This window comes from Rhinatrema bivittatum, chromosome 1 (genome assembly GCF_901001135.1).
Source record: "Rhinatrema bivittatum chromosome 1, aRhiBiv1.1, whole genome shotgun sequence".
Taxonomy (NCBI): domain Eukaryota; kingdom Metazoa; phylum Chordata; class Amphibia; order Gymnophiona; family Rhinatrematidae; genus Rhinatrema; species Rhinatrema bivittatum.
In genome coordinates this window covers 820328505-820350712 of record NC_042615.1, presented here as the reverse complement: position 1 = coordinate 820350712, position 22208 = coordinate 820328505, and the positions used below count along the sequence as shown (strand labels likewise).

The 22208-nt window shown below is 45.0% G+C and overlaps 1 protein-coding gene across 3 annotated transcripts in view; it reads left to right on the top strand.

Annotated features, from left to right (window-relative positions):
* The window catches only part of LOC115078928, a 134205-nt gene extending 112989 nt beyond the window's left edge, over nt 1-21216 (top strand). For all 3 annotated transcript variants that reach the window (XM_029582040.1, XM_029582039.1, XM_029582037.1), the window contains 4 exons: nt 17625-17669; nt 17757-17819; nt 18499-18582; nt 19271-21216. In XM_029582040.1, coding sequence (XP_029437900.1) covers nt 17625-17669; nt 17757-17819; nt 18499-18582; nt 19271-19476 — 398 coding nt within the window. In that variant the 3' untranslated portion in view covers nt 19477-21216. The remainder of the gene's footprint in view (nt 1-17624; nt 17670-17756; nt 17820-18498; nt 18583-19270) is intronic.
* Nucleotides 21217-22208: the final 992 nt, after the last annotated feature.

The window sequence follows — 22208 nt, the reverse complement described above, 5'->3', positions numbered from 1 at the left end:
TGGAAGGTGTCGGCATGCCATTGCATTATCTTGGGTAAGCTCCATACTCCAGCACGCTGAGAGTGAAATCCGATACATTCAGAGGGTAATTTTCACTGGTAGCTCTTTGGATAAGAGTGCTTTGCCTATTGAATTGCCTGCCCAATAGGACTGAGCAGAAGCATTCCCGAGAGCAGGGGGCAGAGAAGGGGGCTTGCGTTTTCAAAAGTGTACAAATAAAGTTTCTTGAACATAATCAGAGCAGAAATTAGCAGGTATAAGGTTATGCAGGAAATTTTGCTGGCATTATCTTCAATAGAATACAAATACTGGCAATTATAAAAATATATCACAGATTTTACATAGAAACATAGAAATGACAGCAGAAGAAGACCAAACGGCCCATCCAGTCTGCCCAGCAAGTTTCACACTTTTTTATTTTCATACCTATCTGTTCCTCTTGGCTCTTAGTAACCTTTTGGTTCTATTACCCTTCCACCCCCACCATTAATGTAGAGAGCAGTGTTGGAGCTGCATCTAAATGAAATATCTAGCTTAATTAGTTAGGGGTAGTAACCGCCGCAATAAGCAAGCTACACCCATGCTTATTTGTTTACCCAGACTATGTAATTCAATCCTTATTGGTTGTCTGTATATAGATCCACTTTTCTTTATTCCCCCTGCCGTTGAAGCAGAGAGTTATGCTGGATACAATATACCAAAAATAGTGACATATAATTTAATTATACTTATAATAATCTTAATTGTATACAAAATTTCCAATCAAACATTTCAGCACTATTGCAATATTTTTGCTTCATCGAATACACAGAGTGAATATCAATTTTCAAAATACATCACAAATCACTTAAAACAAACATTGAAACACACATACATACATTTTAAAATCTTTTGTGGTGAAAATTCTCTAATGTTGTTCAATCTGATCTTAACACTCCCTCTTTATGACATTGTTTCATCACGGATTAATACTCCCAACATGTTTTGCCATCCAATAGGCTTCTTCGGGGGAGCATAATGCAAATCATTACTAGCACCAAATCTTCAAAACAATCTTCTCCATCAATTCACCCATATGTATCCTCTCTACAAAATTACATTCCAATAATAAACATTTTTCATTATTTTCCAATAATACCACTTTTTCTAAAACAAAAAACATTTTTAGTCAATATATGTGCATCGAATATCCTGTCAGCACCCATATACAAACCTCTTTTCTCGACCTTCAGCTCATCTTAATCTTTCCGCACAGAAGAAAAACTTTCAACAGTTTCACTTTTATTCCTTTCCTCTTTCTGAAAAAAACACAAAACATTGCCCCTATTTTTAAAATTCAACTCTTCATCTAGAAAAACTTTAGAAAAATTGAAAAAAACCTACCACCAAGTCACTCACAAAGACGCTCCCTATCTTTCAGCATTTACAGGTCACGTCTCACAGCTGTTTCGAAAAGCGGAATTACTTGGGTAGCTTCCTATTGCACCTTATAAATCAAACCATAGCCAATCAGAAACCTCCAAATCAAAGGCAAGCCGCCCAATCCACTCGATCATTCAAGCCCATAGGCATTAAAGTTTTCAAAGAGAATATCCACCTTTGTTCTGCCCTCAACAACACTGTATTTACACCCCCACCTCTCCTGCTGTTCATCATCTGAAGTTCAAAAAAACTTAAATCTTCAATCAAATGCTTTTGCTTCCACCAATGACCCACCAAAGGGGCAGTTTCCACATTATTTTGGATCTGGCTGCAATGTTCCATTATCCGTGTCTTAACTTTTCTTGATGTTTTCCCTACATAGAATAAATTGCACGGTGGCCCTCACTCCCCCACAGCTAAGGATCCTCTGGGCTTATCCCAGGCTTTACCCCTCACTCCCCCACAGCTCAGGATCCTCTGTGCTTCTCCCAGGCTTTACCCCTCACTCCCCCACAGCTAAGGATCCTCTGTGCTTATCCCAGGCTTTACCCCTCACTCCCCATCAGCTAAGGATCCCAGGCTTTACCCCTCACTCCCCCATAGCTAAGGATCCTCTGTACTTATCCCAGGCTTTACCCCTCACTCCCCCACAGCTAAGGATCCCAGGCTTTACCATTCACTTCCCACAGCGAAAGATAAAGGTGAGTCAGTTGGTATACTGTTTCTGGATTTCGAGAAAGCATTTGACAAAGTCCCTCATGAGACACTTCTTAGGAAATTAGAAAGTCATGGGTTAGAGGGAAGTATCCTACTGTGGATTGCGAACTGGTTAAAAGATAGAAAACATCATAGAATCTCATAGAATCCATCGTGAAACATATTAACTCAGACCTTCCAACAATGATCATGGGGGATTTCAACCTCCATACAAACGCAACACCTCTTTCTGCAAACTGCGAAGCACTCCTCACCACCCTCAGCGCTATGGGATTTACTCAGACCATCAACAGCCCCACACATAAAGCTGGACACACTCTGGATCAAATATTCATCAACTCCAATTTCACATGCACTATAGAACCTTCTTGTATCCCAATCCCTTGGTCAGATCATTTCCTGATAGAATCTTCCTTCTCCACGCACAAACAGACACACACCGCCCCACTCCTTTCCACCATTCAATTTAGGAAAGCATGTCCATCGGATACACTCAGCGATCAGCTCTCCAAAGAACTTTCTAACTTAGACCTAGCTAACCCCGACTCAGCCCTATCCTCCTGGCAAAAGATTACAGAAGCGGTCGCAAACAAATGGTGCCCTTTAGTCTCCAAATCAATCAACCCAACAAAAAGGGAAATCAACCCTGGTTCAGCGCTGAACTTAAACAAATGAAACAGACCTTACGCCATAAGGAAAACAGATGGCGAAAAACCCCTAACACTTCTACCCTTTCTACATACAAGGGATTCTTACATCACTACAGAAAAAAAAGGAATACTATGCAAACAAAATACACCATTTCCAATATGATGCCCAGGCCCTATTCGCCTACGTGACACAAATCACCAAATCTACCCCCCCCACCTATTCCAGACGAACAAGCTCTTTCCAAGGCTAATGAGCTCGCTACATTCTTTCAACAGAAGATCTTAAATACACTCGCCCTCCTGCCTTCAAATACTACACCTCCCAAGCCAGGTGAGAATCTCCAGTCTCTTACTAGACCCAAATTTGACAGTTTCGAGTCAATCTCCACTAAAGAGATTGAATCCCTTTTAAAAAGGCAGAAACCATCAAGCCATCCGGCTGATAACATCCCATCGAGACTCCTGCTTCTCATCCCAAATGTGATCTCAGAACCTCTGACCGGCATCATAAACAGCCTTCTAACGCAAGGAAGCTACCCAGACAGTCTAAAAACCGCCTCACTCAAGCCCCTCCTCAAGAAACACAACTTAGATCCTAATGTACCAGCTAATTTCAGACCCATCTCTAACCTCCCATTTGTTGCCAAACTAACGGAGAAACTGGTAAACACCCAGCTTTCTGAATATCTTGAAGACCACAAGATCCTATACCCATCGCAATATGGGTTCCGTAAATCACGCAACACGGAAACCCTTCTCATTTCACTTACTGACCATATTATCATGGGGTTAGACAAAGGACAGTCCTTTCTGTTGGTCCTGTTAGACATCTCGGCGGCATTTGACACCGTCAACCATACCATCCTGCTGGATCGCCTAACAGACATCGGCATCTCCGGATCTGCCCACAACTGGTTCAAGTCCTTCCTCAGCAATAGGACTTTCAAAGTCAAAATCAACAATAAAGAGTCACCCCTAACTAAATCAACTCTTGGCGTACCTCAGGGTTCCTCCTTATCTCCTACCCTCTTTAATATTTACCTCCTCCCCCTCTGCCAATTGTTAACAGACCTCAACCTAATTCACTATCTGTACGCAGACGACGTGCAGATTCTAATACCGATAACAGAATCAATCTCAAAAGCGCTCACCCATTGGAACAACTGCCTTCTATCCATCACTAATCTACTCAACAGTTTAAACCTGGTTCTTAATGCCTCCAAGACAGCTGCTCCACATATCCTCAAACGAAATCAATATCTCCCCACCATCTCCACACTTCTCTCACATTACTTGCAAGCAGGTTAGAGACCTTGGGGTAATACTAGACAATCGTCTAAACCTCAAGAAAATGGTCAACACAACCTCCAAAGACTGTTTCTTCAGATTACAGATTCTAAAACGACTTAAACCACTCTTATTCTTCCACGACTTCAGGACAATCCTCCAAGCGCTACTGTTCGCCAAAATAGACTACTGCAGTGCCCTTTTCCTAGGCCTTCCCAAATCCACTACCAAACCACTGCAGATGTTACAAAATGCGGCTGCGAGATTACTGACCAGTACCAGCCGCAGCGAACACATCTCTCCCATCCTCAGGAACCTACACTGGTTACCAGTTAATTTCAGAATTCTATACAAATCAATCACCGTAATTCATAAAACTATCCATCATCATCTTCAACTCGACCTGGAAATCCCATTCAAACTCCACTCCTCTAACAGACCAACTAGAGATATTCTCAAAGGCACCCTAAAATTTCCCCCTACTAAAGCTTCACGCCTCTCGATGACCAAAGACAGAGCTTTTTCGATAGCTGGCCCATCTATCTGGAATAGCATCCCCTCAAGTCTCAGAGTGGAGCCTTGCCTGTTAACTTTTAGAAAAAGACTCAAAACCTGGCTCTTTCACCAAGCCTTCGCCGACCCACCAGACAATCACTAGTTGTCCTTCACGCTTACCCGTTATGGTGATTATACTCACGAATGGACTCTGACTCTCCCAGGTTAAAGCACCATTAAGCTTTAACCCGTACGCCCTATGGCATCACTTCATATTTATTTCCTGCCTTATCTTCTTTCCAGCTTGTTGCAAGCTTCCAAGTTCTCTTCCCTGTTGATTGTAACTTTGACTCATTCCTACCTACTGTTTATCTTTCGTTTACTTGAATAGTTACCCCAGTTTTTATTCTTGTTAATTGTAAACCGATCCGATATGGTTATTTACTATGAAGGTCGGTATATAAAACTGTTAAATAAATAAATAAATAAAACAGAGAAAGGGCTAAATGGTAAATTGTCCCAATGGAGAAAGGAGAATAGTGGAGTGCCCCAGGGATCTGTTCTGAGACCATTATTTTTTTAATATATTTACAAATGACTTGGATAATGGGGATCAATATGCAGATGACACCAAATTATTCAAAGTTGTTAAATCATAAGATGATTGTGAGAAATTGCAGGAGGACATTGCAAAATTGGTAGACTGGGCAGGCAAATGAAATTTAATGTGGACAAGTGCAAATTGGTGCACTTAGGGAAAAGTAACCCAAATTATAGCCACTCAATGTAAAGTTCCACATTAGGAATCACCATTTAGGAAAAGGATGTAGGCATCATTATTGTTGATACGTTGAAATCTTCTGCTCAGGGTGCAGCAGCAGCCAAGAAAGCAAATGTCTTCTTTGAGCTGCGGCGACCAAAATTGCACAAGTATTCAAGGTGTGGTCTCACCATGGAGCAATACAGAGGCATTGTGGCATCCATCATTTTATTTGCCTTTACCTTCCAAATATTTCCTAACATTGCTTTTTTGATCGCCACAGCACACTGAGCCGCAAATGAGAGAGGTCCTGTCCTCACAAGATTTTAAATGCTAGGACCAAGTTGCCTTTCTCTGTACCTTTTCTAATTCTGCTGTATCTTTCTTGAGATGTGGTGACCAGAACTTCACACAATACTCAAGATGAGGTCGCACCATGGAGCATTATTATATTCTCTGTTTTATTCTCCATTCCCTTCCTAATAATTCCTAACACAGTTGCACTGGAAAAGGTGCAGAGGAAGGCAACCTAAATAAGGGGCATGGAACGGCTGCCCTATGAGGAAAGGCTTAAGAGGTTAGGGCTGTTCAGTTTGAAGAAGAGACGACTGAGGGGAGATGTGATAGAGGACTACAAAATCATGAAACGTCTTGAACAGCTTAATGTAAATCAGTTATTTACTCTCTCAGATAATAGAAGGACTAGGGCACTCCATGAAGGTAGCAAGTAGCTCATTTAAAACAAATAAAAGAAAATTATTTTTCACCCAAGGCATAGTTAAGCTCTGGAATTCATTGCCAGAGGTTGTAGTTACGGCAGTTAGTGTAACTGGGTTTAAAAAAGGTTTGAATAAGTTCCATAAATTGCTATTAATTAATAAGCAATAGTAGCTTGAGAGTTATTTTTTTTTTTGTATTTAAAGAGTTTATTATCAGTCAATGCAAAACATGGATACATAACATTAGCACAGAAAAAACATGAATAAATACAGAAGTCAAAAACAAAAAATGTACCGTATTAGTAACCATCCACCTCAAGGTGAAACAAGACAGTCATAGCCAATAGTGACCGAACTTTCCATTTATACATTCACCCCAGCCCCGTCAGCCCACCCCCCACCCCCCCATACACTGGTAATATATATCCATCAGGGAAAGAAAAAAAAAAAAAAATTTATGCAAGAATCTCGCCAGGGAGATAAAACGTAGTGAGACCACCAAATAGCAAGGGGACAAGGCAAGGGAGGAAAGGGCTCAAAGGAAAGGATGTAAAGGGATATAGTGGGGGACATCCCAGCAGGGACCAGTAATAAAAGGATGTAGCAAGGATGGAGCAGTCCAGGGCAAAACCAACAATAATGGTGACATCCGTTTAGGGGGAGACATTCTGGAGTTCTAACCACTTGATGTAGGAGCCCCACATTCTTTCAAACGCCGCCAACCGGTCTCTACACACCGCAGTGAGTCTACTAAGTTGGTAGTATGTGTGAAGTCTATATTGAATTTTAGCTAAGCTGGGGGTATTGGCCTCCTTCCAGTGGAAAGCTATCTCTGTACGTGCAGCAATAAAGACTTGTAACAAAAATTTCTGTGTGTCTTTTTTATGATCAGGTAAGGGCAGGCCGAGCAGTACGTGCTGTGGTTCAGCGCACACCGGGGCGAGGACCAGGGCTGAGAGCCAATCCAATACTGCCCGCCATACTAACGCCACCTTAGGGCACTCCCACCAGATATGGTAGTAGGTACCAAGGTGACCACAGCCCCGCCAACATTGGTTGGATAGTGCTGGTTTAAACTTATGAAGACGCTCTGGGGTATAATGCCAGCGGTAAATTAATTTATAACAGTTTTCCTGTAAACTGGCCGACACCGAGCATTTGTGAGCCAGGGAGTAAATAGAATCCCAGTCAGTGTCATCCAGGTGACAGGGAAGATCCTGTTCCCATAACAAGCGATGGCGTGGGGTATCTGTCAACAGCCCGTTGAAAAGGCCATAGATCTTGGAGATGACACCTCTAATGGAGGAAGCATATTTACAGTAATTTTCGAACAAAGTACCTGTCAATTTGAGAGTACCCCCCCTCAATCCACGCTTAACAAAGTGGTATAATTTGGCGTAATGCAAAAAATCCCCACCACTCGACACCCGTTGGGTACGTAATTGGTCTAGAGTGCACAGTGTCCCCTGACGCAGTACATGTACCAGTCTTGTAATGCCGGCGGACACCCAGCTTTTCATAGTCACGGAAGTGTCATTAATGGAATAAACCGTATTAGTGTTAAGGTGAGTCATGGTGAAATATCGCTCTGGTCCCACCAACTTAGCTTTCCAGTGAAGCCACACCCTAAGGGTGGTGCGAAGAGCAAATGGCGTGTATTGAATATATCCCCCAGTCAAAGGGGGTTGCCAGGGGAGAGCCGATAAGGGAACCATCCCTACCAATGCCTGTTCTAGCAGTACCCATTGCGGGATGTCAGTAGTGCGATGGAGTGCCACCAAAGCTCGAAGCTGCGCCGCCAAATAATACCACAATAAATGAGGTAACTGAACACCCCCCTGAGATTTAGGTCGATATAACGTTGCCCTGGCCACCCGTGGAGGCCGCTTGCGCCAGATGTAACTGCATAACATCTGCTGCCATTTCTTCAATATGGAGTTAGGCAAAAAAATTGGTATCGTGGTGAAAAAATATAAAAATCTGGGCAGGATATTCATCTTGACGATAGCGAGACGACCCAGCCAGGAATGCATCTGATGCTGCCAGTTATTTAAATCTTTACGGATAGTTTGCACTAGTGGATCATAATTTAGCTTATACAGCTGACTAGTTGTAGAGCCTAGTCGGACTCCCAGATATTTAAGGGACGAGGTAGCCCATTTAAAGGGGAATTGGCGCCCCAGAGTCTGTACCTCCGAAGGCGGCATAGTGAGATTAAGAATCTCCGATTTGTCATAATTAACCTTCATACCGGACACAGAGGTAAAGCGCTGTAATTCGGACATGATCTGCGGCAAGGAGGACCCTGGGTCTGTGATAGTGAACATCACGTCATCTGCGAAGAGGGATATCTTAAAATGATGTTCCCCCTTCCGCACTCCCACCACTCCCCGCGAGGTTCGGATGGTCGTTGTAAAGGGTTCAAGAAAGAGGGCAAATAATAAGGGGGACAAAGGGCATCCCTGTCTGATTCCACGTTGGATCTCAAACGGCATGCCATAGCTGCCATTGGCCTTGACTCGCGCCAGAGGATGGTTGTACAATTTTTCCAACCAAGTCAGAAAAGAAGGGCCAAAGGACATGGTATTTAGTGTCTGAAAGAGGAAAGGCCAGTGCACTAGATCAAATGCCTTCTCCGCATCTAGGGAGAGAAGGATAGCTGGCATTCTCTCGGCATGTACCCAATCAATAATATCAATGATCCGCCGGACATTGTCCGCCGCCAACCGCCCCGGGACGAAACCCACCTGGTCATTATGTACCAAAATTGGCAAAACTCCATTAAGACGAGCGGCCAGGACTCGCGCTAGAATTTTAAGGTCTATGTTAATTAAGGAGATAGGCCGAAACGAGGCACATTGTGTGGGGTCACGCCCCGGCTTTGGTAGCACTGTGATGCCGGCAGTGTTAGCGTCCCGTCCAATATTGGTCCCCTGCAAAAGAGAGTTGAACGAGTCCGTTAAAGGTCCCGCCAAAAGATGCGCAAATTTGCGATAATAACCTCCCGTAAAGCCGTCTAGACCCGGGGCCTTACCGGGCTTTAGGTGTTTAATAGCTAGAAGCACTTCTGCAGTCTCGATAGGCTTGTCTAGAAAAGCCCTCTGTGAGTCAGTCAAGGAAGGTAAGTGCACTGAATGCAGGTAGTCGGTAATGGCAGCATCAGTGATCGTACCATCAGAGGAATAAAGATGGGCGTAAAAATTGGTAAAAGCCTGCCGTATACCCTCCGACGTTGTAGTGGGAGAACCCCCCGGGGTAACTAACTTGGCGATAGTCGCCTGTGCCCTCTTGGCCCTTAATTTTTGTGCCAAATAGCGCCCTGCTTTATTGCCACCCTCGAAAAATTTCTGCCTTAACAAAAGCATATGGTGGCTAACAACCTCGTCATCCAGGGACCTAAGCTGTCCCTTAATCTGTAGGATTTGGCGATAAACAGAGGTCGAGGAGGTGGTACTATGCTGCTTGGTCAGGACCCCCAACTTAGTGAGTAAACTAAGCCTATTAGCCTCCCGGGTCTTATTGCAATAGGCAGCTTGGGAGAGAAAGAGTCCCCGCATCACCGCTTTAGAGCATTCCCAGACCGTTAAGGGATTCACATCCTCTGTCATATTTTCCTGAAAAAAGAGTTTCATGTGCGACTCCATCTTGGTCACAAAATCCCGGTCTTTAAGTAAGCCCTCATTAAGTCTCCAGGGCCTATACCCAGGGGCAACGTCCTGTAGATCAACTGCGAACCATATTGGGGCATGGTCAGACCATGTAATGGGCTCAATCTCTGTTTTCCGTACCCTGTTTTGCATTTGCTTAGAGACAAAAAAATAGTCTATCCGAGAGTATGTGCCATGTGGGGGAGAGTAGAAAGAGTAGGATCTAGAGTGTGGGTACCGCTGCCGCCATATGTCCAACATACCCCATTTAGTAAGGAAACTGCGCCACTTGGACCGAAAACCAAGAGCTGCGCTGGTTCCTGTACTGTGGTCCAGCGAGGGCGTTAAAGTAGCATTAAAGTCCCCTCCCAGCACTAAATCCCCCTCCAAGTGCTGCAGCAATAGTTCATTAAGATGAGTCAAAAAGGCCACCTGATCTGTATGTGGAAAATAAACGTTAAGCAGGGAAATGATACTGTTGCCCACCCGGATTTTCAGAAAAATATATCTGCCCTTAGGATCTATCAGTTTGAACAATTCCTCATGAACACAGGCCGATGAGATTAGTACGCCCACTCCAGCATATTTCCGCTCCTTAGAGCTGGCTGCCCAGTGACAAGTAGGGAATTGAGGAAAGGCCAAAAGCCTTTCATGATGTTTCCTGACATGCGTCTCTTGAATAAATGCTATGCCCGCCCCCTGCCGCTGAAGCTCCTTAAGGAGCAGCAAGCGTTTCCTTGGAGTGTTTAGTCCCTTCACATTGAGTGATAAAATTTTAGTAGCCATATCTCATAAGAAGTGCTGATCGCATCCAGAATAATGGCGAAACAATCCCTTCCCTTACCATGTGGCCCACGAAACGCAATAATCCCCCAATCAGTTCCCCCGATCCCGAGATAGCAAAAACGCATGTGTTTCCCAGAATGTGTCCCAGTGTATTCCCCATCAATCCAACTGTATCCCTCCAAGCCACCTTGGGATACATAAAATGGAGGCCGTATACACCCGACTTCCGGCAGTCACCAGCTTACACCCCCCCCCCCCCCCCCCCCCGCCAACCAGCTTAACATGAACAGATAAACTCAAAAACGGCCTATAACCGTAACAAACAACATAAAATAGCTGAAAAATAGCTGAAAAAACCCAGCGCAGAGGGCACCGTGTCGTCCACAGTCCCCCGCCATGTAGTCAAAAAGTAGCAGGAACCCGCAGTGTCACAGAATGAACCAAACCTGCTCCAGAACAATCAGTCCAGATAGAGAAAGTCTCCAATCGAGATAGCTCAACCTTGGTCTTTCGGTGGCGAACGTCGAATATCAGACTGTCTTCGAAGTCGCTTCCCGCCTTTGTCCGCCCTTTGCCAGCGAGGAGCTGTATCCAGGCTTTCCGGCGGGGACGCCATCTTGGGCACTTGAAACGTCGCAGGGATGTGCGCTTTAGTAAATGCCTCCAGCGCTTCCGCTTTATTTTTAATCCTGTAAGTCACCCCCTGAGCCTGAAACAAAAGTCCAAAGGGGAATGTCCAGCGATATCTGATACTCTGTTCCCTGAGAGCCAAGGTCACCTCTCTAAGCTCGTACCGCTTTTGCAGTGTAACAGGGGCTAAATCTTGAAAGATGGTGATGGTCTGATTTTTCCAAGTTATCTCCTTCATGGAGCGGAAGGCCGAGTATATTCTCTCCTTAAGTTGAAAATTATGGAAGCAAATGACCAAATCCCGTGGCTGCTTGTCACGGCGCTGCCCCAAAGCCCTATGTGCACGGTCCAAGGAGATGTCCGAGGGGGCAGGCACTGGGTCAGGTGTATTGCCCTGACACGCGGAGAGAATATGAAGACAAATTTGTTGAGCCACCACAGTGACATCAGCGAAGTCCTGGGTATCCGGCACTCCCCTGATGCGTAAATTGTTGCGCCGGTTCCGATTTTCTAAGTCCTCAATTTTCTCCTGAAGGGCAAGGAGATCAGCTCTATATTGTAATCCTTGAGAATGTAAAGTATTCAGGGCCTCCCCGTGAGAATCCACCCTGTTTTCAATTTCATCTGCCCGGTTCCCCAGGGCTGCTAGGCCTTCTTTAACTTCTGCCACCGACTCCATAATCTCCCGCTTGTGCTGCTTCATATCACCTCGCAGTTCAATGAACCATTGGCGTGCCTCTTCCCGAGTGAGAGGGGTTCCCTCCGGGGTAGCTGGGGTAGCCGCGTGGGTTTCAGGGGACGCCATGCTGTCCTCACCGTTTCCTGCAGCGATTTCCCCGTCGGAGCCGCCATCTTGGTCGGGGTCAGGAGCCAGCTTGCCATACGAATATTGCCGCAAATCGGCGGTTCTGCGTTTCGTGGCCATCGGGTCCAGCTGGTCAGGAGAGTCGGGTACGGCTAGGTACTGTTTTTAGCAAAAAGTCGGGCCGTTTGCACTGATTTCGGCGGGAAAGGGGCTGCCGGGGGAACGGAGCTCTGCCGCTACGCGACCGCCCTCATCGATCGCTCAACAGCGCCCCCAGCTTGAGAGTTATTTAATGTTTGGGTACTTGCCAGATACTTGTGATTTGGATTGGCCACAGTTAGAAACAGGATACTGGGCATGATGAACCCTTGGTCTGACCCGGTATGGCATATCTTATGTTTCTTATGTTCTTATGGAACAAGATCCTTTGGAAACACCCACCTAGAGTTACTTGCTGTCATATGTTTCACAGCTACAACTTCCCTCGGTTAAGAGTTTCCATCATATAAGACTTCAAATTCTGTCTTTTTCCATGATGGTTCCCAAATTATGGAATCCATTGGACATCAGGGAAGAAATGGACCTGATGAGATTTCGGCGTAAAATAAAAACATGGTTGATGATGTCAGAGCTTCTGAATTAAACCTGGGAATACTCTTTAAGCTTAAGGGGTCTAGCAATGAGGTCTGAATTGGTAGGGTATTTTTATGGTTGTTATAGCGGGATGGTAACATGATAAGCTATTTTATTTTAATGGATGTATATTGTTTTATTGTTTGTAACATTTTATGTGATAACTAAACATGTACATCGCTTTGGAAATTTTTACCATAAAATTGGAAAGCGATTAATACATTTTTATAAATAAATAAACGAAAATGATAGAGGATGGAATGATTCCTCTATGAAAGACTAAAGAGGTTACGACTCTTCAGCTTGGAGAAGAGACAGCTGAGGGAAGATAAGATAGAGGTCTATAAAATAATGAGTGGAGTGGAATAAGTAAAGGTTAATCAGTCGTTTACTTTTTCAAAGAGTACAAAGACCAGGGGGACAGTGAAGTTACTAGGTGATACATTTAAAACTAATAAAAGAAAATATTTTTTTACTCAACTCATAATTAAGCTCTGGAATTCATTGCCAGAGGATGAGGTGAAAGCTATTATGTAAAATGGTTTGGACAAGTTCCTGGAGGAAAAGTCCATAAACAATTATTAATATGGACAAGGGGAAATCCACTGCTTATCCCTGGGATAAGCAGCATAGAATCTATCCCCTTGGGATTCCCCCAGGTTCTTGTGACCTGGATTGGCCACTGTTGGAAACAGGATACTGGGCTTGATAGACCTTTGTCTGACCCTGTATGGCAAGTCTTATGTTCTAAGGATCATCTGTACTTCTCCCAAGCTTTACCCCTCCTAAGGATCTTTTGTGCTTATCCCAGGCTTTACCCCTCACTTCCTCACAGCTAAGGATCCTCTGTGCCTTATCCCAGGCTTTACCTCTCACTCCCCCACAGCTAAGGATCCTCTGTGCTTATCCCAGGCTTTACCCCTCACTTCCTCACAGCTAAGGATCCTCTGTGCTTATCCCAGGCTTTACCCCTCACTCCCCCACAGCTAAGGATCCTCTGTGCTTATCCCAGGCTTAACCATCATTTGAGAGGGATACTATCTGGATTCCACAGCATCCCTCCAGACAAATTTGTGAGATCACTATGCCACGCCCTCTCCAAGAGGACGGCAGTGGAAACCACACTGACTAAACTACTCATCTTAAAGGCAATAACTCCGTGCCCACGCACCAACAAAATACTGGTCACTATTCCATCTATTTTATCATTCCCAAGAAGGAACGTACATTCCAGCCCATCCTGGATCTCAAGTCTGTCAATCGTTACCAGAGGGTACCACACTTCCGCATGGAAACCCTGCATTCAGTCATAAGGGCAGTACAGCCGGGAGAATTCCTGACCTCACTGGAGCTATCCGAAGCCTATCTCCACATTCCGGTCCATCAAGACCATCAGCGCTTCCTATGCTTTGCGATACTGGACCATCATTACCATTACCTTTCTGACTAGCCACCGCCCCTCAGACCTTCAAAATCATGGTGTTAGTGGTGGCAACACTGAGGAAAGGAATCCTCGTACATCCTTACCTGGACGATTGATTAATCAGGGCAAAATCTCCAGAGGAAAGTCACCAGGCGACCACCAGAGTCAAGAATCTGCTGCAAAATCTCGGGTAGGTCATCAACACAGCCAAGAGCTGCCTGCAGCCCTCCCAACCCCCCCCCCCCCCCTCCAAGAAGAAGAAAACTGGGTCAGCTGCGAAAACTGAACTATGCTCGCTCCAAGGTATGGGATTACCTCCAAGTCCTCGGTCTCATGACATCAACTCTGGAAGTCGTTCCATGGGCAAGGGCCAACATGCGCCCACTACAACGTTCCCTACTATTACGATGGAAACAGACATCCCAGAACTACTCCATTCACCTCCAGCTACCAGCAGAGGTTCAGACCCAGCTCCAATGGTGGCTACAGGAAGACCAGCTAGCAAGGGAGTAAAACTATCCCCACCAGACTGGATCTTGCTCACCACGGATGCGAGCCTGCAAGGGTGGGGAGCACACTGTCAGGAACTGACGGCCCAGGGACAATAGGACAAAGAAGAGGTGGAATGGAACACAAACTGACTGGAAGCCCAAGCAGTCAGACTAGCCTGCCTACAATTCATCCACGGACTCTGGGGTAAGTCTGACAGTCATGTTGGACAATGCCACAACAGTTGCCTACATCAATCGCCAGGGAGGAACCAGAAGCCAACAGGTGTCCCTGGAGATAGACCCCCCACCTCATGGCGTGAGAGGAAACAAACCTGCAAGGGATCTCATCCGCCCACATCGCGAGAAAAGACAACATCTCTATGGACTACCTCAGCAGAGAGATTCTAGACCCAAGGGAATGGATGATGTCGTCCACAGCCTTCCAGTTGATAGTAAACTGCTGGGGAACCCCAGCCATGAATCTCCTGGCAACCCGGTCCAACACCCAAGTTCCCAAGTTCTTCAGCCGCAGACTAGAACTGCAATCCCGGGAAATCGATGCCCTTGTCCAGACCTGGCCACAGGAAGACCTGCTGTACGCCTTTCCCCCATGGCCACTACTGGGCAGGATCATCCGCAAGATAGAACGCCATAGGGGACTAGTACTTCTAGTGGCCCTGAACTGGCCAATAAGGCCATAGTACGCAGACATGCGAAGACTTCTTGTGGGGAACCCTCTGTGCCTACCTCCACACAGGGACCTTCTCCGGCAAGGACCGATCCTCCACAAAGACCCGACACTATTCTCTCTTACAGTCTGGCCCTTGAGAGGACTCACCTGAAGAAAAGCGGATAATCTAAGGCAGTGATTGACCCTTTGCTTCGAGCACGCAAGTTCTCCACATGACTAGCCTACATACGAATATGGAGAGTATTCGAGCCTGGTGTGAGGACCGCGAGATCCTCCTGCGGACAGTCAAAATCCCCATGATCCTGGAATTTCTGCAAGACGGCTTGAAGAAGGGATTGTCTCTCAACTCCCTCAAGGTTCATGTGGCTGCGCTGGCCTGCTTTAGAGCCAAAGTGGATGGCATAAGCCTATCAACCCATCCAGATGTTTCACGTTTCCTGAGAGGGGGTCAAACAAATCTGACCACCCCTAAAGTGGCCGATATCCCTATTGAATCTCAATCCTAGTACTAAACTTCCTCACGGGAATTTCCTTCAGACCAACACGCGGTCTGTCACTATGGCTCCTGACCTTGAAGACTGCATTCCTAGTGGCAATATGTTCAGCCCATCACATCTCCGAGCTTCAAGCACTATCCTGTCGGGAACCGTTCCTCAGGTTCACACCGGGAGCCATACAGCTACGCACTGTCCCCGCCTTCCTACCGAAAGTGGTTTCTCAATTTCATCTAAACCAAACCATCTCACTATCATCTCCAGAAGAACATAAGGATGCGGAAGACTCACGCCTTCTTCGCCATCTTAACCTCGGCAGACTCCTAGTCCGTTGGAAAGATCAGAATCTGTGCGAAAGACAGACCACCTATTCGTCCTTCACAGCAGGAAGAAACAGGGGGAAGCAGCCTCGCGAGCAATATAGCCTGCTGGATCAAAGAAGTAATCAAGGCGGCCTACGTAGAGGCAGGGAAGCCTCCACCTCTGCAAGTCAAGGCTCATTCAACAAGGGCCCAGGCAGTGTCCTGGGCGGAAACCAAGATGCTGTCGCCTGCCGAGATCTGTCGGGGGGGTGACGAGGTCCTCCATACACACCTTCTCCAAGTTCTACCGCCTGGATGTCCAGGCCCGGGAGGACACAACCTTTGCAAGGACAGTACTAAGTGGGCCACGAGCAGCCTCCCGCCCTGTTCGGGAGTAGCAAATTGTTTTTACTATCTATATGATGCTTGTACATAGTTCCCCCCGTTCCTTCCCCCTGTAGCTTCCACCCCTGTTTTTAATATATCTGTGTGTTCTGTAAAGCCACAATCTCTTGTTTTAATTTCCAATGTGTTTATTGTAAAGCATTTTCTTGCTACTGTTATGTTTTAATGTAAACAGACATGATGTTTCTAACGAATGTCGGTATAGTAAAAAAATAAATAAAATCTCATTGGTCCTGAGTCCATCTGGCTATATGCTAGGAAATGGAAAAATTACTTACCTGATAATTTCGTTTTCCTTAGTGTAGACAGATGGACTCAGCATCCCACCCACGGCTGCCCCAAAATCCGGAAAACTCGGGTGACAAACACCGAGAACAAGACAAGCACGGGTAAGCCAGATATTACCCTTAGTTCAAGACATCCTAGTTGCCGGGTGTTGGCGTTATTCGGTTGAGTGCACTGGCGGTCTCCAATTTGGAAATCAGTTGAACCAGACCTAGTTAATCAAGTTAACCAAGTTAATCAAGTTATTAGAGCACCCATATATCCACAATTGCTTTTCAAGGAGAATACTGCACAGCTGTCAGCTTTGAAATGACTCCGTCTCCCATCTGCTATCAGGAGTAACTATACCCATTGGTCCTGAGTCCATCTGTCTACACTAAGAAAAACAAAATTATCAGGTAAGTAATTTCTCCAGTTTGTGATATGTTGTATTAATTGAAATTGTAATCTGCATCGAACATTGTGTGGAGATATGATTTTGAAGAAATAAATAAAATTCTGCTTTCCCCATGTCCTCCTTCCACAGTTCTTTTCTTCTCTATTTTACAGTCCCAGCACCACCTTCCTCCTTTCACTGACATATCTGAAAAAAGCCATCCCCTTGATTTACCACCTCTGCTATTATCTCTTACATTCACATCGTTGCTGGCCTGACAACCTTCTCTGCTTCCCTCAGCTTTTCCAGATATTCTTCCCATCATCCTCATTCTGAGATCTCTTATACGTTTTGAATGCTAATTTTTTTGCCCTTCCTTATATCACCCTCATACTGGTTTCTTTCCTTTTACCATTATTCTTCTGTTTTATGTACATAAAGCAGTCCTCTCACTCCTAGGCACTTTTTCCCAGCTGTTGCTGATGTGCTTGATAGAAATTAAAATTGGAGATTTTAGGATGCTGGGCACTGTTAATGAGCAAAGACTCTGATCATGGGGGAAGGCAGTATTGTCTTTTCTGAATGTAATTGTGACTTCTCTTGCAGACTGCAGCACCTGTGGTCCTTATATCCCCCCTCTCCCTGTTATCGGTAAGTTCATATGACTAGGGGTTACACCTGATTCTCCTTCTGTTCTTGGTGTTCTTAGTTCTGGTGTGGTCTCTTTTCTCTTTGCAGCCTCGATCACCTCCTTCGCCCCATCACTATCCATAAAGCAGGAGATCTCAGAGAGAGAGGCCGGTGAGAAACTATACATCTGTGTCTAACAGGCATACATCTTATTTCTCATAAAGCTGATACTTCACCTGAAGGACTGAAAGCTCTGGGACGTTTGTACAAAAAAAAATGAAATGTCACTTTTAGGAGTACTGATGGACAAAATAGACTCATTTACTGGTCCTTTTAAGTAATTCTACTTAAAATGTAAATTCCATAGGAAACCAAACAACCCAGGACTGGAATATGCACAGGGGCTGTGGCATGCCCATCTTAATTAAACTTTGGATTGCTAGGGCACTGCTCTCTTATTATAATGTCTTTGCTAGTTGTTGGTAAACTCCATGTCAAGAATAAGCAGAGCCAGTCCTGGTTTTACCTATTGCTGCTGTGAACTAGAAGCTCCAGTCTCTCTAAGAAAAGCAGCTTTTCAAGTCTGTGGATGCAGTGGGGGTAAATCTGGGATTAATTCAGTCTTGTCAAGTTTAGACTGTACACTCATTCCTTTTTAACCTTCCACTAATATCAGTTTTACTGAAAGGTCCCTGGCATTGACAAGCTCCCTACAAAGCCTCCATTGCTCTCCCTGTTGCTTGATGTGCCCTTTGAGAACCACGAGAAACCCCTGAAGCCTTTTCTTCTGGTACACATTCTGAGTTTTCCTCCCCAGGCTAACTGTTTCTTTTCCTATACCATGTAACAGATGCACCGCCGGAGCATGGAGCCTCGCCTGCCGCAGGAGCTGGAACCATGCTGGGGGATCAGGCTGCAGCTGCAGACCTGCAAGGTAAACCTTCCAGTTGCACAGTATTAACTACAGTGCCGTCCATGTACGCAGCACTGCACTGTCACAAAGCAGTAATTATTTGTAAAGTTCCACAGAGTCAGAGCAGTGATCATTTCTAAAGTTCCATCAGTGTACACAGCACTGTAAGTCAGCAGTGATTTCATTCTAAAGTTCCATCAGTGTACACAGTGCTGTACAGTCATAAGGTGATGGTGATTATTAATAAAGTGCTATCATTTTGCACAGAGTACTTGAAGGCTGGTAGGATCTACCTCCAAAGAGATGAAAATATAAAAGTCCCATTTTTAAAAAGTTTTAATGTAACTTGTATGGGGTTATGCAGGAGCAGAGCCCTGGGTTACATGGGGAAAAGAGTAAGAGCTGGAATCTAGAAGTGGGAGCCTGCTGGATTCTCCGGCTTCCTGGCTGTGTGCTGTAGACACGGTTATGTTGCCAATTTTGTTTCTGTGCTGCAGAGCTAGTAGAAACACTTATCTGCTCTGAGTCTTTCTAACATCCATTGACCTGTCTATTTCCAATAATCAAAAGCTCTCAGTAGCATCGGACCTGCTGACATGGATGATCCCTCAGACAAGAGTTGATTTAAGGTTTTGTAGCTGCAGCCAGAGCTGGTAGAAGTGGTGCATATTTTAGGTTTTTGTGTGACTCTTCTGTGTGGCTGTTTCAGGTGTGTCGGTGGTGTCTCTTCTGCAGAGCATGCAGCAGATCCTGACGCAGCTCTTGCACACCTCCCAGCAGCAGCAGGCGCTCTTGGAAAGCCTCGCCAACGATACCATCTCCCACATGCACCTCATCTCCGACAATCTGGTGCAGGTGGGCGAAACACTGCAGGAGATGCTACTGAGAGCACGAAGCAAGAACAATGTGAAGTGAGGAGCCCAGCGATCCCATCTCCCACCCATATATCTCTGGTACTCTATGCAGGTGGAAGAGACGCTGCAGAAGCTGCTTCTGAGACCATGAAGTGAAAACCGTACCCACTGATCCTATCGTCCAAGCTTCTTGTATCTTTACTGAATACTGGCAGCAACAGGATTGTAGCGAGATGGAGACCATGCAACAGCTTTTCAGCTTCTCAGCGCTTGAGGACTGCCCCCTGCACAGTGCAGGATCTGACTGAGGCTTGCTCATAAACATTGAAATGTCCTTGTCACTGGAAAGAAATAGGACTTTGGACACGAGAAGCAGCTGCAGGACCTTAACTCCTTATAGACAGAATTATGGAAGAGAATTTGAAGATTGTGTTTTTAAAGAGCTATTCCCTGGCCAGCACAGGAATTGACTCTGCTGTCGCTTGTTTAGAGTGAGAGGTGCTGGAGGTCTGTGCATATTATTGCAGGTTCAGGGGACGTAGTAAACATCTTGAAGTCAGTTTTGCGAGTAGTCTAGCTGCATTACACGGATAGGTTGCCCTTTCTACAAACTGTTGCGTCAGAGCAGCTGAAAACACTTGTAAGCTTCCATAGTGTACAGACTTTTAGCTGGCTTACAGAGAAGTATTCTTGGGGGAAGGAGCAGGGGGTGCACAAATAGCAGGTGCAGAGTAGGTGGAAACACTTAGCATGCATGCAGTAACTGGGTAGTTCCTCTTTGAAAGTGTGCAGAACGTGTGCATGCTAAAAGCACCCATGTACTTGGCTGCCACTAGGGCTATTTGAAAACTGCGCTGAATAGGTGTGCTGCAAGGCTACCAAATCCAAAATAGGACATGCGATGAGTTTCCCTGACCTACAGGTTCTCAACAGATCTGTGAGTGTGAATATTTGTCAGCTGGGATCACTGTGATGGCACTAGGCAGAGACTGCATCATACTAACCTGTCTTTCTACCTGCAGAAAGTGCATTAAAGCAATAGGTCATGAGAGACTGTCTTGTTTCTTTCAATGAATGGAGGGTTCTGAGTCTCTTGGAACATCTCTCTGATTAGGCCCCTTGAGAGAACCCCCCAGCCTTTGCCCTGTTTTGGAGAAGTGAATTGCTCTGGGTGCTGCTAGCAGATCCTGTGTCTGCTGGTGAGTAAGCAGGACTTAAGTATTGGTTTGCTGGGAAAGTGTGCTTAAATCTCGCAAAGGAATTTGGTCGAGGGATGGCACTATTACTGTGTTTATATATTTGTGTGCTGGGAAAGTAGTATGAAAGAGTGAATTAATCCTATGTGTAGCTTAAATTTAATTCTGAGTGTATATTTGTGGGAAAGTAATTTAGAGAATTTGCAAAAGTCACTTGCTTGCTCTAAGAAGGTATGAGAGCTGGTTCCTGGACAAGTAATCACTGGTATTTAATTCCGCCACCTCCCTGTCACATTTTTTTATATATTTTTACTCTTATTAGGAGGAAAATGTTCAATATCCGAATGAATTAGAGATGTACGATAAATGTGCCATTTTTTTAAACAAAAGAACAGCTTAATTTGTTGCCGTGTCATGTATTCCATACTGTTTGTATACTCACACAGCTCCTTCATGGGGTAACCCCTCCTAAACCAACTTGTCTTTCACCACCATCACAGCCAAGTGCTCTGCAAAGCTGGCAAGCTCCCCAAACAAGAGTTAATTTGGATTTCTGTAAAAGGAGTTGTGATTTTTATGATTAAAATGACCAAAGTTGCCTTTTAGTTCATGATATCTTCCTTCTGCTTATGTGCATGTCCTGGTATTTCCTTTTGTTGTTTAAAATTTTTATATAAAAATACAAACCAAAACAAATGCTGCCCTAGCAGGATGATATGGAGACAACTGTCCATGAGTAATCATGACATGTAAACAATAAATCCATCTACAATTTATATATGTATAACCTGAGGCCAGATGGAAATTAATCAACCACGCAGTTACTAACTATTGTATCAAAAGAAATCCCATTCCTGAGAGCGCTATGTTCCAAGGTTTAAACCAAAAGGAAAAGAACAAAGGCGGCCTAAATCAGCAGCCAGCCTGAAAACTGAAGAAAAAAAAAAAGCCCTAATGACAGGGATGAGAATGGATTGCCCTCCTTTGCCAAAATGGAAAAGGGAGCCCGGATGGTTATCAAAAATAGCAGGCTTTGCCACGAATTAAAACCTGGATTTAGTAACTGACTACTTCTAGTCCTATTGCAAGTTACTGCTCATCACCAAAACACACCTATTTAAGTTTGATTAAGTGTTCCTGCTACTTAAATAGCTTTAGAATTTTAGCTACTGAACATTAAGATGCAGACAGATGGTTGTGATCCAGTCTGTTGCGCCGAGTGCCACATGTATGATTATCTACCTATTGCAGAGACTGTGTGTGCACCTGGTGCAAGGAGCTCCTGGCTCTCAGAGAGCATGTCTGATATCTAAAGGCCAGAGTCACAGAACTGGAAGAGCTGAGGCAGACAGAAGTATTTAGAGATGACATAATAGAGCAGTCCCAGCTCCAGTCTGGCAGCCCCTCTGCTGCTTTGAAAATCACTTGGTAGGAGACCATCACCTTGGTGTGGAAGGAAGCAATCATGTAGCTAGGACCTGTCCACCAGTTAATGTCTTATCCTCTTGCACTGAGGATGTCTCCAGAGTCATGTGCCCAGGAGAGAAGGGTTAGGACAACCGTTATAGTTGGCAAATTTGATTATTAGGAATGTAGA